Source organism: Lathyrus oleraceus, chromosome 3, assembly GCF_024323335.1.
Source record: "Lathyrus oleraceus cultivar Zhongwan6 chromosome 3, CAAS_Psat_ZW6_1.0, whole genome shotgun sequence".
NCBI lineage: Eukaryota > Viridiplantae > Streptophyta > Magnoliopsida > Fabales > Fabaceae > Lathyrus > Lathyrus oleraceus.
The window spans coordinates 342,883,985-342,899,314 of record NC_066581.1 but is presented as its reverse complement, the minus strand read 5'-3'; the positions used below and the strand labels follow the sequence as shown (position 1 = coordinate 342,899,314).

Below are 15,330 nucleotides of genomic sequence, written 5' to 3'. Positions count from 1 at the left end.
AAAATAACTAAAAAAAATGTTAGATAATTAATTGATAATCCTGGATAATCTTCGAAGAATCGTGTTCGTTCACTTTCCGAACAAAGTATTTCGACCCTATTTATGCCTGGGTTCACGAAATCTTTGTGGGGATAATTCTTGAAGAAAGAATGTTTCTGGCAAAAGAAAGATTCTGGAACGTAGAATGGTTTTTGTGTGTAACCCTAAACCGAGGCCAGATTTCCCCCTTTATTAGGAGAACGAAAACTGAAAACGAAAAGTCATACCTTTTCAAGAAAAACGGTAATAACGGCTGGGAAGGTTCAAACGTTCAAAATAAAATTTTCTTCGGGGCGCTGCCTAAAAGAGATGAATTGGCTAAAAGTGGGGTCTTTTCTGGTTTTCATAACCTCGTTTGACCCCTTTGCCCCGGCCAAGCGAAATCTCTTGACCATTTGTTCTTGTTTTGCCATGTAGTTGTTAGTGTTTGGGTCATTATGTTGAATTGGATTGATTGATGCCAATTGCCTTCTTAGGTAGATTTGTTGTCCCACTTGCTAGTTTTTTATAATTGCTTGATCGGGAAGATCATAAAAAAAAGGAGACTCCCACTTGGTTGAGAGTAGCTTGGGCTATTTGGTTAGCTAGGAACGAGACTCTCTTTAAGGGGGGCCATAAGGAAGTAACCAATTGTTAGTCAAGAATTTAGGAGGGTTGGATTATAGAAAATCGATTGGACCTTTAGGTTTTGATGTGAAAGTTTGACATCTTGATCCCATTCGATCTTATTTAACTTTTCGAGGATAATTGATTTTTGATTTTTTTCTCTACTATTGTATTTGAATTAAGTACTCTTAGTAATCAATATTAATACAATAATTTGTTTATACAAAAAATTAAAAAACAGTAAATCAAGAAATTTAAATATTTATGAAATAATTGTCGCAATATGAGAACCTAGCAAACCCTATTATTTTCACTTTTAACAAATTGATATAATAATCAAAGTGGCAAGCGGCATTTATGCTTTATTAGTCTCAAGTTTCCTACACGAACCAGCTTCATCATATTCTGATAACAATTCCAGCACATACACAGCTTCACGTAGAATCTTCATGTGGCGTATGAAAATATTACTAAATGGTTAAAACCCGTGATATTTAAAGAAGAAACATGCAACTTTAATCGGTACCCACACTTTAGTAAATATTTAGATTCACTTAAAACATGATTTTATCATGTTCAAGTTAGTACGAATTATTTTTCATTTTTAAGTAAAAGCAATTTAATTAGATATGTACAAAACTAACATTTAAAATCAATTGATTTGTGATTGTTCCACTTAGTGGAAATTAAAGTGGATTCTCTCTATGGAATTGTCCTATCTCACGATGCTCTAAATAATAACCATCCAAAATTTGCTAGCAAAATTACATTAATCCTATTTTTTTCCCTTTAAATAAGTGCTTCTTCCTTCACATTGTACACAAGCACTATCAACTATCAACACATCCAATTCACCGTAAAGAAAATGTCACTCTTTTCCAATAGTATCTTTGGTCGAAGAAGATCAAAATCACCACAAGATCATCATCATCATCATCACCAATCAAGGAACAACCACCCATCACACCAAACCCATGGTTATGAAGTTTCTCAAACCCACACACCCCATATAACACTACCACCAAATTTCCACGAGCCATCACCAATTGTCGACACCATTGACATAGAGTGGAAAGAAACCCCTGAAGCTCATGTTTTCAAAGCACATCTTCCGGGGATGAAACGAAGCGACGTGAGAGTTGAAGTTGATGATGACAGAATGCTATGTATCATTTGTGAGAAGAGTGTCGAAATGGAAGAACAAAGTGGTGGATGGCACCGTATTGAGGTTGCTAGTGGTCATTTTGTTCAGCGTCTTACTTTGCCTGAAAACTCTAAGGTTGATCATGTTAAGGCTTATATGGATAATGATGTGCTCACTATTAATGTTCCTAAGAATAGAGTTGTCAACAAACGTGTTAGGAATGTTCAAGTTTCTCATGTTTGAGAACTTAATTACCACCGTGTCTAAGTGTAGTGAGATTCTCTATTTGAGAAATAATTTGTTTAAAGAGATTATGTCTCTTTAAACTATAAAAGTGTTCATTAGTTAGAAAATATCTTAACACCTATTATCTTATAAATTGAAGCTAGACGCTTGATATGTATCATTCTAGAAGAGACACGGTTAACTATATAAATAAAAATTTACTAAGTTGTCTTCTTCTATATCAAAATAACTAAAAAAAATGTTAGATAATTAATTGATAATCCTGGATAATCTTCGAAGAATCGTGTTCGTTCACTTTCCGAACAAAGTATTTCGACCCTATTTATGCCTGGGTTCACGAAATCTTTGTGGGGATAATTCTTGAAGAAAGAATGTTTCTGGCAAAAGAAAGATTCTGGAACGTAGAATGGTTTTTGTGTGTAACCCTAAACCGAGGCCAGATTTCCCCCTTTATTAGGAGAACGAAAACTGAAAACGAAAAGTCATACCTTTTCAAGAAAAACGGTAATAACGGCTGGGAAGGTTCAAACGTTCAAAATAAAATTTTCTTCGGGGCGCTGCCTAAAAGAGATGAATTGGCTAAAAGCGGGACCCCAGCCAGGGGCTCTGCCCCTTGGACCCCGGCAGGGCGCTGCCCCGCACCCCGCCAGGGGCTTCGCCCCTTGGAACCCCAGCGGGGCGCTGCCCCGCACCCCGCCAGGGGCTACGCCCCTTGGAACCCCGTTTTCAATTACTTGCAGTCAATTACACGTTGGCTCTACGAGCGTGCACTCCGCACTACTCCTAACTCGTTTCCAAGCTTTAACGCATAATTGCATCGGCCTATAGTAAATCTCATTACTACTAAAATCATGGGTGATACTAAAATCACCAACAAAAAACACTATTTTAGCTTTAGTAGAAAAGCAGATGCTAAACGTTAGAATCACTACAAGAAATCACTATTTATAATAGAATTACTCATAGTTTAAAGTTCAAGAAGTAATACATGTCTTGGGAAATTGAATTAACGATGACAGAGTGCATGCACGTTCAGTGATGTGACGATTTTATTAAAGTGGTCATGATGACTATGACGTACTATTTTGAACAGTGTCAAATAGTTATTAAAAATGCCATCTTTCTTTCACCTTTTATATATGATCGAAAGTGACATTTTTTAGGAGTCATCTATTAGTCTGAGAACTTTGATTTAGTATTTCTATGATATTGCTAAGTATAATAATTTAGTTGTAGCTTCGACATTTTGATAACTTTAACTGAAAAATATGAGTTCGACTCGCTTATTGGATATTTGAGACTTAGTCTATTCTTGAGTTCAAGGTTTAGATAACCTAGAAACCTACCAAACCTAGTTTGAACGAATATCAAGAACAGATCCATAAGATTATGATCATTCTCTCTTTAAACCATGTTAAGAATCTCCAAAAAATTTATGGTGGTTTGACATATTTGGTAGAAGCAGAAATAAGATAAATTCTCAGGCTAAGTACAAGTAACTAATCATTTCGACACTATGCTCCAATGTTCGACATAAGTAGTTAGCGGATTTAAAAGGAAGTTTGGAATAGTAAGAGTACTTCAAACGATTCAAATGTCGAAGACACATGTAAGCAGACTGGAAGGCTTAAGCCCACGTAAGGGAATACGTTTCGAATCTTGTGAAGATAACTGTTATCGACAGTTAACATTGTTATAGTATATAAGACAAGTCCAGTCATGTAAACAAGGGTCACAAAATTCATTAAGTATTTTCTATAGAAATTAAGTATTCAAGTCACATAGAGAAAAGAGTTTGTGAGAAGATGTGTGAATTTGTGTCCTTTCATTTAATTCTTTAAATTCGAAGCATTTACCTTTTATATTCTTTGTTTATTCTTTATTTTTAAAGCAATTTGTTTCAGTTGGAGTTTATATTTAAATTCTTGACATTCAAACATCAATATTCAAAGTACAAGCATATTTTCTCAAATCTTTGCACAAATATGTCCTAGGCTTTTTTCGAGTTTAATTCTGTAAGTGAATGAAAACTTGTGATTTGATTTATCAAAAATAACAGTAAACAAATTGACACGTCTAGTGGGACCCTTTTTGTACAAGAAATTCAAATTTTGCAGAAACGTTTGGTGCATTTTTATTAATTTTGTTCTTCATATATGAAATACTATGCCTGGGTGTTTACGCGTCTAAGAAGTGGTAAAACTTTAGTTGAGATGACATGTTCAAAGAATAATTCCCTTCCATAGAATAACGCTACAAATAATGAAAACAACCAATAAAATCGGCAATTGGTGGTGTAGGTACTTCAACAACCGTTAGAGTAACTGCTCCTTTTGTAATTCAGACATTGATTTCGACGACATTACCGGAAGTGGTGGTTCTCCCAGCATAAGTAAGGAGCATTCTGACTACTCCCAGGGTTACACATGCATTTATAGGAGACCCTAGGCCTTCATTTATTCCAAGTTTCACGCTACCCCCTAGTAATATAGAATATCCATATCGCATGCCAACTGCAATAATGACAAACCTACAAACTAGTGTGTCTACATATGTAGATAATACAATGACTATTGCATCCCCTCTCAATCCATACTTAGCGTCAAGATTTGCTATAAGTAATCCTAGTTGAATTGCACAACCACAAGGAGGATTAGGATATATCCCTTAACCAATGCTATACCTAACTAATAATTCCTCATGTCTATGAGGCAACAAATGGATCAAAGCAACCACGAGATAGAAAACATGCTTACACATCAAATCGATGTTGTGCTTTATCGTTTGATCCAAAACACAAACCATACTTACCAACAATTGGCGCATCAAATGGGTCAAATCGCTTATTTCTTTGGCACCCCTCAAGCGCATATCCATCTAATCCCTCAAGTCCAAATAGACAGAGGAATTCAAAACCTAGGTCTCCCTAATAACCAAGGGCAACAATAGGTTGTGCCCCAACAATCCGAACAACTTGTGCAAAGGGCAGCCAAAACAGACATAAGCCAAAGTGGCCATGAGTTGGTATTGGTCAATAGAAATCAGGATGCAGACCAAGTAATTAGAAACGTCCAACAAAATAATTTGGGGGGGGGGGGGATAACATAGTCAATGTGGTTGAACAAATCCTATCCCAAAATGGAATTAATATTTGTATGCATAGACCAAACTTTGTTTCTGCCTTGTCGGAGTATGTATTGCAAACTAAACTCTTTAGGCATTGGAATATCCCCAAATTTACTAAGTTTATAGGTGACACCAGTAAGTCTATTGTCGAACACATCGCTCGATACCAGACACAGGATGTTGACTTGGCCAATAATGAGAATTTAAAGATGAAATATTTTCCTAATTCTCTAAGAAAAAATGCCTTCACTTGGTTCACTACCCTTCCCCCAAACTCCATATTTAACTGGAACTAATTAAAAAGGGCATTTCATGAGCAATTCTACATGGGAGAGCTGAAGGTTAGTCTGAAAGAGTTAGCTAGCATGAAGAGGAAGTTCTCTGAGTCGATAGATGATTATCTCAATAGGTTTAGGATAATGAAGTCAAGTTGTTTTACTCAAGTGCATGAACACGATTTGGTCGAAATGGCTGCTGGAGGCCTAGATTATTCCATTAGGAATAAGTTAGATACCTAATACCTAAGGGATATGACCCGGTTAGAAGATATGGTTAGGCATGTCGAGTGGTTAAAGGATGAAAAAGTTAGGTCGAGTAAATACCATAAGAAATAAAAAATTGCTTATGTAGAAATATATGAAAATGATCAAGAATCTGACATAGTATTTGAATATGTCAAAGAAAATGAGGTTAATTTGGAAGAATTAATTCCAAGACCTCCATATGTTTGCAGGGTCTTGAGACCCCCTAATAAAATAAAATTATGTCGAACCTAGTAAAAATGCAAAATTCATTACAAAAACTTATATGTTTGATGTAACTAAGTGTTATGAAATCTTTTATCTTTTAGTTGATGATGGTCATATCATAGTTCCAGAAGGCCTAAAGACGCAACCATTGCGGAGTATGTGTACGAATGTGTCGTATGCCTAAAGGTAAAGATCGAACATCAAAAGTTAGGCGGTTTGTTGCGATCCTTAGAAATTCCGGTGTGGAAATGGGATAACATTTCAATGGACTTTGCAGTTGGGTTACCTCGTACGCAAGGTGGTTATGATTCTATATGGGTGATTGTGGATAGGTTAACTAATACCGCATATTTCCTAGCTATGAAAACTACTTACAAGGTAAGTCGACTCACACAGTTGTTTATTTCAGAGATTGTGAGGGTATTATCGCGGTGAGAATCAAAGACCAAGCTATTAGGTTAACTTGACTCGCAAAACAAAATATCACCACCAAACTTTAATTTATCCAAGGGAAGGGGAAAAGATCAAATAACCCATAAATATGCAATGCAAAATAGTGCAATAAAGAGATTTAAGGTTCGGGGGATTGTTATGAAAAGGGAAGGTACTAGCATTCTAATCATTTATAATATCCTATAGGAACCTCTTGAGATATTTGTGTTTGGTTATTGTTGTTTGCTAAAGATCGGGGGAGATGAGAAGAGAAGTGTGTTTTATTGATTTTTGATTTGAAAAGACATAAAAGTTTTGTGCCTACGTACCAATGAAGGATCAAAATCTCGTAGTTCGGGGTACAAATAACAAAAGGGGTTGTTTAGTAGGTTTTAGAAGAAGAGACAAGCTGTCATCTTAAGGAGAATACTCATTTAAACTACCACAAATATGAGAAGATGGATCTTTGCGTCATTATGAAGGAAGGGCTCCAACTTGCAGGGAAAAGAATCTACAAGTATGCCACTAACTCCTTCATATGGAAAAGAATCAACATCAATTGCAATCATTACTATGGGGTAGGATATTTATATCTCAACTATAAAGATGATTCATGTCTAATCTCACTTGAGAAAGGGTTTAAAAATGAAAAAGCCAAGTGGCAAAAGTTTTAAATGAGATTTGTGTTTTTTAGTCTTATAGAAAGAGTTTGATATGCTTAAAGTTTTTTTTAAAGCATTTATGAAGAAATAAAGTTTGAAAATTCAAGGACCTAAAGTCAAGGTTTTTTGTATGAAGGAAGTTCAAGTTTAAAAAATCCTAATATTGGATTAGGGTTTAGAAGGGGCTAAAGGGCACACAGTGGGTAAAGGAAGCTACAAACACACACACAATGAAAATGAACATGATAATAAGTCAATTGTAATCCCTTTTTCTTGGATTGAAACATAAGCACAAGTATCATGCAAGAAATTTCATGAATTAACAATATGCACTAAGCAAGCATATGAACAAAATCACTATCATGTATCAAGCTTAAACATATTAAGACACCAATCAAGGTCATCAATAAAGAATATAGCAAAAGGCATGGCATAGATAATAGTTCATAACACATGGATAATACAAGCATACAAAAAAAATGCCTCAAGAATAATTTTACAAAGTTCATCAAGTCAAAACATCAAACAAGATATATTATGATATAATTCATAAGACATGTAAAGCAATGGTCGAGGCATTTTAAAAGTGGACCTATAAGTATCATATAAGCATTTTAAACCTTAAACAATTATGTCATGCATCAAGACTAAAGAAATGTTTATGAGAAAGTTCAAAGCACATCAAAGTATCATATTATGACAATAATTCACCTCATACAAGAGTTCAAGTCATTAGGGTTCATGCCTCTAAGGTTCATACATTAGGGTTTCAAATCAAGTCATCAACCATAAACATCTATGTACTTCAAGCACAAATCAAATAAACAAGTTATATCAAGTCTAAGTCCAAGTATAATCAAGGTGTTCAACACACGGGGATCAAAATGGGAGCAAATTAATCATGGGAAAAGTTGAATCAAAGCATACTTAAATGAAAAAATAAAAAGGAATAAATAACAAAGTTTTTTTTTTGGATTTTTTAATATAAAAATTAAAACTAAATAACAACATAAATGAGCTTTTATGAGGGAGTTCATGTTCAAAACAAACATAATGGTAATAAGAATGAGTGAAAATGATGCCTTTATGAGGGAGTTCAAAATAAATTTTTTTACCTAACAGAGTGAGTTCGTTGCACCTTCAAAAGCACTTCCAGATGAGAAATAATGATTCCTCTAGCTTCCTTGAGTGCAAATGTGGAAAGAGTGCAAGAATGATTCAATGTTTTTTCTTGCTTGATGATGGATGTTTTTTGTGTGTTGGAGCATTGCAATGAGGCCTCCTTTTATAGCCAATTGAAGCACATGAATAGATCATAATGAAGCACTTTAGGACCTTGACTCATATTTCAAACCATTAGATCATGTCTTGGTCAAAAAGTCAACATCATAGCAATCTTGATCAAAACCCTAATTTAGGCATCAGATGAATTTGGAACTTGTTGATCTTGAATGGATGAAATATTGAACTTGATTATGATGATAGGAAATCACTTGACTATTATGAATGAATGATAAGCTTGAATTACTGAGGAATATGTCGCAACGCGAAAAACAACCGGCGGGAAAAGACACACACAAACAGAGCCGCCACCGTGCGTTATTTATCCCAAAGGAGGGAAAGGAAACACTCGAAGTAAACCTAGAAAGGAAATGGTCTTACGACCGGAGATTGCAAGGATCGGGAGTCGGTTACGCAAGGGGAAGCTATTAGCACCCCTCACGTCCGTCGTACTCGACGGGATCCACGCTCAAAAGAATAGAATAAGGTTGCTAAATAACTGCTCAAAGAATTCACACACACTGGAACAAACAGGTGAAAGAATATGGAGGAAGGGGACTCGGTAGGATGTCGCATCCTGGGCCTACGTAGTTCGTCAGAAACAAACATCAGAGTTGACGTAGTTCGGGGACATGGGAACGAGCTCGCTAGGAGATCGCATCCTATGCCTACGTATCTCATCTGGAATGAGAATCAGAGCTACCGTAGTTCGGCTAACGCACGCCGAAACAAAACACAACACAAAGACGATGAGACGTCAAAAGAAACACATAACAGGAAATGGACTACCAATGGCCGGTCTTACGTCCGACTCCAAACACACCACAAACAGAAAACCGAATGCCAATGGCTGGACTTACATCAGACTCCAAACACACCACAAATAGGAAACTGAATGCCAATCGTTGGGCTTACATCAGACTCCAAGCACACAACAAATAGGAAACGGAATGCCAATCGCTGGTCTTACATCCAACTCCTAACACACACAAAAAGGTTATCAAACAGACAAACTATAGGGAGTCTGGAACTCGAGCCTAATAGCCGTCAAGCAAACACACACAAAAAAGAAAAGGTTGAAAAACAAAAAGGGTGCCCGGAGAGATCTCGCACGATCTCCTGCCTATGTACCTCATCTGGTATGAGGATCAGGGCAACGTAGTTCCCCTTAACAGGGGAGAAACTTTCTCCTAACCAGAGACCGGGAAATAACAAACTAAAAGGGAGACTGGCTCGAGCCTAATAGTTGTCATGCAATCCACAATAGTCCTAGGTTGAGGTATCTGAATCAAAATCTAACTCGCACAGGCAGCAAGTCAATCACACAGCAAGTAAGCAACACAGGTGAACATGTATCACACGCTATATGCAAACAAGCGGCTCATACAAGGCTGGGCTTTAGTCAAGGGGTCATATCAACCTCGACAAACAAGCCAACACTGGAAAGGGTGTCTGAGGCTCTTAACCACTAACATTGATCGTCAGGGTGAGCAGATGAAAGGTAATGAGGGTTGGACCTCATAGCTCTTAACCCGGGCCTGAGTGAGCTTCAATCAATGAAAACGTGGGGGTCCAGAATGAGGGACCCTGCTCCACTTGACGGACACTGTACAAGATCTTGGGTGTTTATTCAAAAGCATCAGCACGTAGTGCGAGCATAATGAAAGACTCAAGTGAATAGCAGGGGACTGACTGCTAGTCCCTTCTATCTGCCAATTGCCTCTTCACTTAGAAGGACTTGAAGTACATGGCACAAAAGTAAACAAACACAGTCATTGCCTCTTAAGGAGGACTTCAGCCAAATGCCTGCCAAACAGAAATGACAGGGCTTCCAGACTACATGGAGTTAGAAGATGATTACCTAGGTGGTATGCCAACCACAAGCAAAGCAACTCAAGCAATGAGTTAGAGCTACTAAAGTACCTGTAAAAAAGTCAAACAAGTCAATATTCACATTCAGACAAACCAAACAAACAGTCAACAGTGTTACAACCAATATGCACAACATGTAAGTCAACAAGTAGACAACTCAAGTGAGTTCATCTCCAAGGAACCTACAATACAACAAATGTTATTGGACAAAGCAAATTTTCATCTCAAGTCATGAGATCAACATCAATCATTAGGACTAATAGCTTGGACCTGAAATACAGAGCTCAAATTGTGAGTTCAAACCACTAGTGCAAAGACTAGGGTCAAAGGCAAAGCAAAAAGTCAAAACAGCAACCAATATTCCACATGAAGCTCATTTATTCAATCAAGAACATGTCCTAAAAAGGACCAAGTCTAAAGCATCAAGCAAAGTCATCTCATGAGCAAGATATGGCAAAGGCAATTTCAAAGCACACAATTGGACATCAAGAATGAAAATTCCATATTAAAACAGAAATGACTCAAACAATCATGAAAACTTTTATGAGAATACAACATGTCAAACATAATCATCATGTCAAAAATTAGAATCAACAGAGCTCAATTGACCTAGAAATAAAAATGCACAAGTATGACATCAAATTGTGTGACACACATTGTCAGACTATACATTCATGTGTCTAAAACAGAGATGAAAAATGCTAAAAATGCACAACCAAGCCTCAAAAATCATGCAACATGTTGGGAATAATAATACCAAATTTCAAATCAATTGGCCAATGTATGAGCATTTCATAATAGAATGAATGAAGCATGTCACATTTGCATACATGTTCAAATAACAATTCACCATTCAAAATCCAGAAATGATAAAATCAGGAAAGTCACATCATAAAATACTAGACACTTCAATGAACATGTGAGAAAAAATTGCATTCAATTTGGATTAATTTTCAATTTGTTATGAATTTTACAAGTTGCATAAAAATAATGAAGTAATGTTGAAAAATGCATGAGAAAATGGAATTTGGAGAAGAATTGGAAAATGTTGGAGCGGAGGATCGAAGTGAGGAGGGGCGCTGGCCAAAACGACGTCGTTTTGGTGTAACCCTAGCCTCCAAACCAGGTGGTGGCGCTACAGTTCCAGGCGGTGGTTCATGCGGTGGTTTCCACCGTCTTCTTCGTGAAGACGGTGGTGCTACTGTTCATCTTCTTTTTTTGTGTGCAGAATTTTATAAAATTTATATCGTTGGAAAGGTCTTGATGAGTAGATTCCAAGTATCATAAAAGCTAAGCCTAATTCTCAACATATTTTCAAGATCGAAGGAAATAAGTTTCTAGATCTAAACTTTAATTCAACATAACTTCTTCATTTTTCATCCAAATTTCATGAAATTTATATCAGAATTCTCAGTGATGAAAGCTCTACAAGTTTATGTACATAAAATCAAGATTTATGAGATTCGAATTTCCAACCTCTTGAAGAGTAGTGGATGAAAACAGTGTGTTCAAGCTTCCTGAACCTCCAAATCTCCTTCTCCACTCTTGTTATGAAGCTTGATGTAGAAATGGATGCTTGCCACGACCTAGATCTTGCTTAATTTGCACTTGCCATTGATGTGTTCATGTGTTGAAGGTGCACAAATCTTTACCAATTTCTTCAAAAAATGTATGGATCTTGCTCAAAACTCCATGATGATGAAGGATCTACCAAGAAAATGTGTGTTTGTGTGGAGAAAATTTGAATTCCAATGAGAGAGAATTTTGGAGGGAAAAAATTTTCTAGATCTAGAACTTGTGATTATGAGAAAATTCTGTTATGATTTGTTATTTATACCATGTACTAATCACTTTGCTAATCCCATTTAAGCTTGGTTAATTTGGATTAGTGAATTATGAAATGTTTTGCACAAAAATGAAAAAATGAGCTTGCATGCACAAACCACACGTGAATAATGCCATGCAAATATCCAACTCCACTTAAAATCATCTCATAAACACAATGGAAGTGGAATTTTACTCATGTGATGCACCAAATTTAAATTCCCCATTTTCCCTCCAAAATGCACTTGAATGAACACATGATTATGTGAACTTTTTTTCATGCAATGCAATGTTTGATTTGGAAAATATAGGTCAAGACAAGAATTTTGCAAAAAGAGTGGACCAATTTGGAGTTTTGGATAAAAAATTATGGCATTTTGAAGTTCCATGTATATTGTGCAATCATCTGGCCATAACTTCTCAACCATTCATCATAAATTCATGATCTTAGACTTTTTGGAAATGGGAGAGAAAGATATTCAACTTTCATGTTGGACAAAATTTCATTTGAATCTTCTTTGATGATGTGAAATCAAGTTGAATTTGAACCAAAATCTTTCCATTTTTGGAAACTTTCAATTACACGTCACTTTCCATTTTTGGAAACTTTTGATCTGACCTCAAATTATTCAAGATAAGTATTTGTAATGACAAATGAACTTCTTTGGTACATGAAGGAAGTGTCTCAAACCATCTCTCCACCTCCTAGCCCTCAGTTGACTTTCTGTTGACTTTTATGGGGCCTAGATGACTTGAAAATGCACTAGGGACTTTGAGCCTCTAACACTTGGCCAACTTGCTTCAAAATGAACCTTGGCTCATATAAGCTCAATAGAATGATCATGTGATCTACACCATCAACAGATACCTCATCTCCTTGAAAATCCCTGGTTGGAATAGAAGTCATTGATTAGGGTTGACCAGAGGTCAAAACCCTAATCCAGAGGAATCTAAGCATGAATAATGAACCCCTTGATAATGTCATAACCATGATGATGGTGACATATCCTTGCCAATAAGATAATGATCAAAACCATTGAAGGACCAAAAAACCCTAATGCACTGCAAACCCTCAGATGGTTGATAATCAGTCCATAGAAACCCTCAGGCTTAAACCACATCACTTCTCCATCTCTGAAAAGACTTTGGAGGATAACTTCATTATTTCCACATGATATGCAATATGCAAATGCCTAATGTCCTAAGATATGAAATGCAATATGCTAAGCTAGTCCCAAGAAGAGGAGGGCAAATTTTGAGGTGTTACAGAATGCCCATAATCTTGACCAGTCAATCACTTGAGCTCCTTAAACCAACACACCTACCTTGTGAAAGAATCAACTAAGACCAAACATATTTTTGTATTTTCATAAGGTTGGTAATGCATAAAAGATACACACATGAGATGTTTGATGCTATGTAAATGATGAATATGAGATGGGATCTTAGGGTTAAAAACTAGGGTATGACCGATTCCCCTATTTAAGTTTCTTCCATCCGAAGATATGAAGATTGACATCTTCGTTTCGACGAGATGGAAGAGACTTAAAAACAAAGATGCATAATTTGGCCCCTAAGATGCCACCAAATGATATGATATAATATGAATGCAGACAAATATTCTGTGGGGAATAACAACAAACTAATCTACTAGGAAATGATTAATATTATTGGGAAAGGATTAAGATTATTGGGAAAGGGTTGCAACTTCGATGTAAAGACAAAAAAAATGTGATTCTGACAATTGGAAAGATAGGAACTTCACTGGGGAAGAGACTGTCAACTACCAATCGTAAGGTAGCTTCACAGGGGAGAGAAATATTACCTACTACCAAACATATGGTAGCCTAAGCAAAGGTAATAAAATCGGGAAAAATATCGGATCACAACTGATTTCTCAGATAAAAAGATGACCGTCTGTTTAAATAACGAGTCCAGTTGAAGAATAACAAACTTCCATTAATAGAATATGATTCAGTTTCTTCTTTAACTAAATAATCCACATAGAAAAAGTAAATAAACCTCCCCAACGCTCCGGGTTGTAAGCCACGAATGGGTCTCAGTTTCTTCTTTAATCTAGTTTTCCACTTGAAAAGGATAAAATAAACCTCCCAAACGCTTCGGGTCAACAACCACGAACGAGTCATGATTTCTTCTTTAATTAAGTCTTCCACTTGAAAAAGGTAATAAACCTCCCCAGGATTCTGGTCATGAACCACGAAAGGGTATCAGTTTCTTCTTTAATCAAGTCTTCCACTTGAAAAGGATAAGCAAACAAGCTCTTAAAAGGGTAACCATTTTCTGAGTTAATAACTTCACCGAGGATCTTTAAAGAGATATTGGTCTGTTAATTTTCTAAATGAATTTCTCAAATAAAGAGAAAATCATCTGTATGGATCTTCATCAAACTTCTATCCGGAATTTAATGGGGAGATAACCATAATTTAATAACAAACTTACTTGGGAAGCTGCCATTAGATATGGTTTACATTGCATGAAGCAGATAAAACACTTGTAATAATCTTCGACAAACTCCTCTGACGGAATTTTTCGGGGAGATAACTATTTGATGAGAAATAACTTCATCATACTTCTCTTCTAGACTATCAGAGAGATTACCATCTGATGAAAGGAAAATTGATATGTTGATCTTCAAACTTCTCTGACGGAAACTTCCCGGAAAGATAGACATTTAATGAAGGGTAATTTGAAATATTCATAGCTTCATTGGGGACAAACAAACTTCTCGGGAAGATATTACCATTTGTCATTCACAAGGAAATCCAGGAACAAAACAAGCTTCTCAAATAAAGAGATCACTACACGTTGTTGGGTATAAACTTCAAGGGAGTGTTATAGCAACACTATTTGGGGGAATAAAGTTTGTGTTCAATGGGGAACCACCAATAGATTCTTCCTGAGGGGAGAAAGTATTCAAAGGTGCAAAATAAATGCACTCTCAATCCAGGTTTCACAGCCTAGAGAGACTCAATCATTAAAATCTTCAGAGACCGAGTTCAATTCAGGAATAAACTGGAAAGAAAATGTCAAACAAGAGACTACCTAACGAATAACGAAACTCAATAGGGTATTTTCCCGATCCATGGACGGAAAGGAAAGTAAAAGCAAAGTCTTCCACGAGGGATAACTCAGTGGGGAAGTCGAAAGGATATACACTTTCTACTCACTACGCCAAAAACTGGAATAGACAGCGCCCCTTAGAGGGCGCTTTATTACAAAAGCGCACTCTAAAGTAAAGAGAAAAAATAAGGAGCATACTATTGGAATAGACAGCGCACTTTAGAGGGCGCTTTTGTAACAAAGCGCACTCTAAAGTGAAGCGAAAAAA

At 36.4% G+C, this 15,330-nt stretch overlaps 1 protein-coding gene across 1 annotated transcript; it reads left to right on the top strand.

Moving 5' to 3' along the window:
- Positions 1–1,510: 1,510 nt before the first annotated feature.
- On the top strand, positions 1,511–2,032 carry LOC127131194 (18.1 kDa class I heat shock protein-like). Its single transcript, XM_051060128.1, has one exon. It carries the CDS (start codon positions 1,511–1,513, stop codon positions 2,030–2,032), a length of 522 nt encoding a protein of 173 aa, XP_050916085.1.
- The last annotated feature ends 13,298 nt before the right edge of the window (positions 2,033–15,330 follow it).

Bases quoted from the DNA above. Each gene is read 5' to 3' on its own strand.
- LOC127131194 (XM_051060128.1), top strand. From the start codon at position 1,511: ATGTCACTCTTTTCCAATAGTATCTTTGGTCGAAGAAGATCAAAATCA.